The sequence below is a fragment of the Cystoisospora suis genome (genome assembly GCF_002600585.1).
Source record: "Cystoisospora suis strain Wien I chromosome Unknown contig_3441, whole genome shotgun sequence".
In the NCBI taxonomy this organism is placed as follows: domain Eukaryota; phylum Apicomplexa; class Conoidasida; order Eucoccidiorida; family Sarcocystidae; genus Cystoisospora; species Cystoisospora suis.
The window spans coordinates 437-687 of record NW_027156236.1 but is presented as its reverse complement, the minus strand read 5'-3'; the positions used below and the strand labels follow the sequence as shown (position 1 = coordinate 687).

The 251-nt window shown below is 46.2% G+C and overlaps 1 protein-coding gene across 1 annotated transcript in view; it reads left to right on the top strand.

Moving 5' to 3' along the window:
• CSUI_006722 (uncharacterized protein) overlaps window positions 1-222 on the top strand; it is a gene marked incomplete at its 3' end in the record, with an annotated part of 10,235 nt that extends 10,013 nt beyond the window's left edge. Inside the window, exon 5 of the mRNA XM_068066875.1 lies at window positions 125-222. Coding sequence (XP_067921139.1) covers window positions 125-220 — 96 coding nt within the window. The remainder of the gene's footprint in view (window positions 1-124) is intronic.
• Between the last annotated feature and the right edge of the window lie 29 nt (window positions 223-251).

The following is a 251-nucleotide window of genomic DNA, read 5'->3' as shown; positions in this document are numbered from 1 at the left end:
GCTCTTCGCAGTGGCTGGATTAAGCTCTATAATCTAAAAGAAAAACAGGTGGGATATGCACAAAGGGGTCAGGATGTAAATCGAGCGAGAGGTGTGCTTCTCGACTTTCTTCGCTCGGCTGTAGAAAAGCGATTGGTCACCTCAGCTTTCAATCGGCTTCGAACCCACGCCCTCGTCATCGAACAACTCCAAGACCAGCAATACCAACAGAAGAATCTACAAGTAAGATCTCTCTCCATTCATCTATCTTT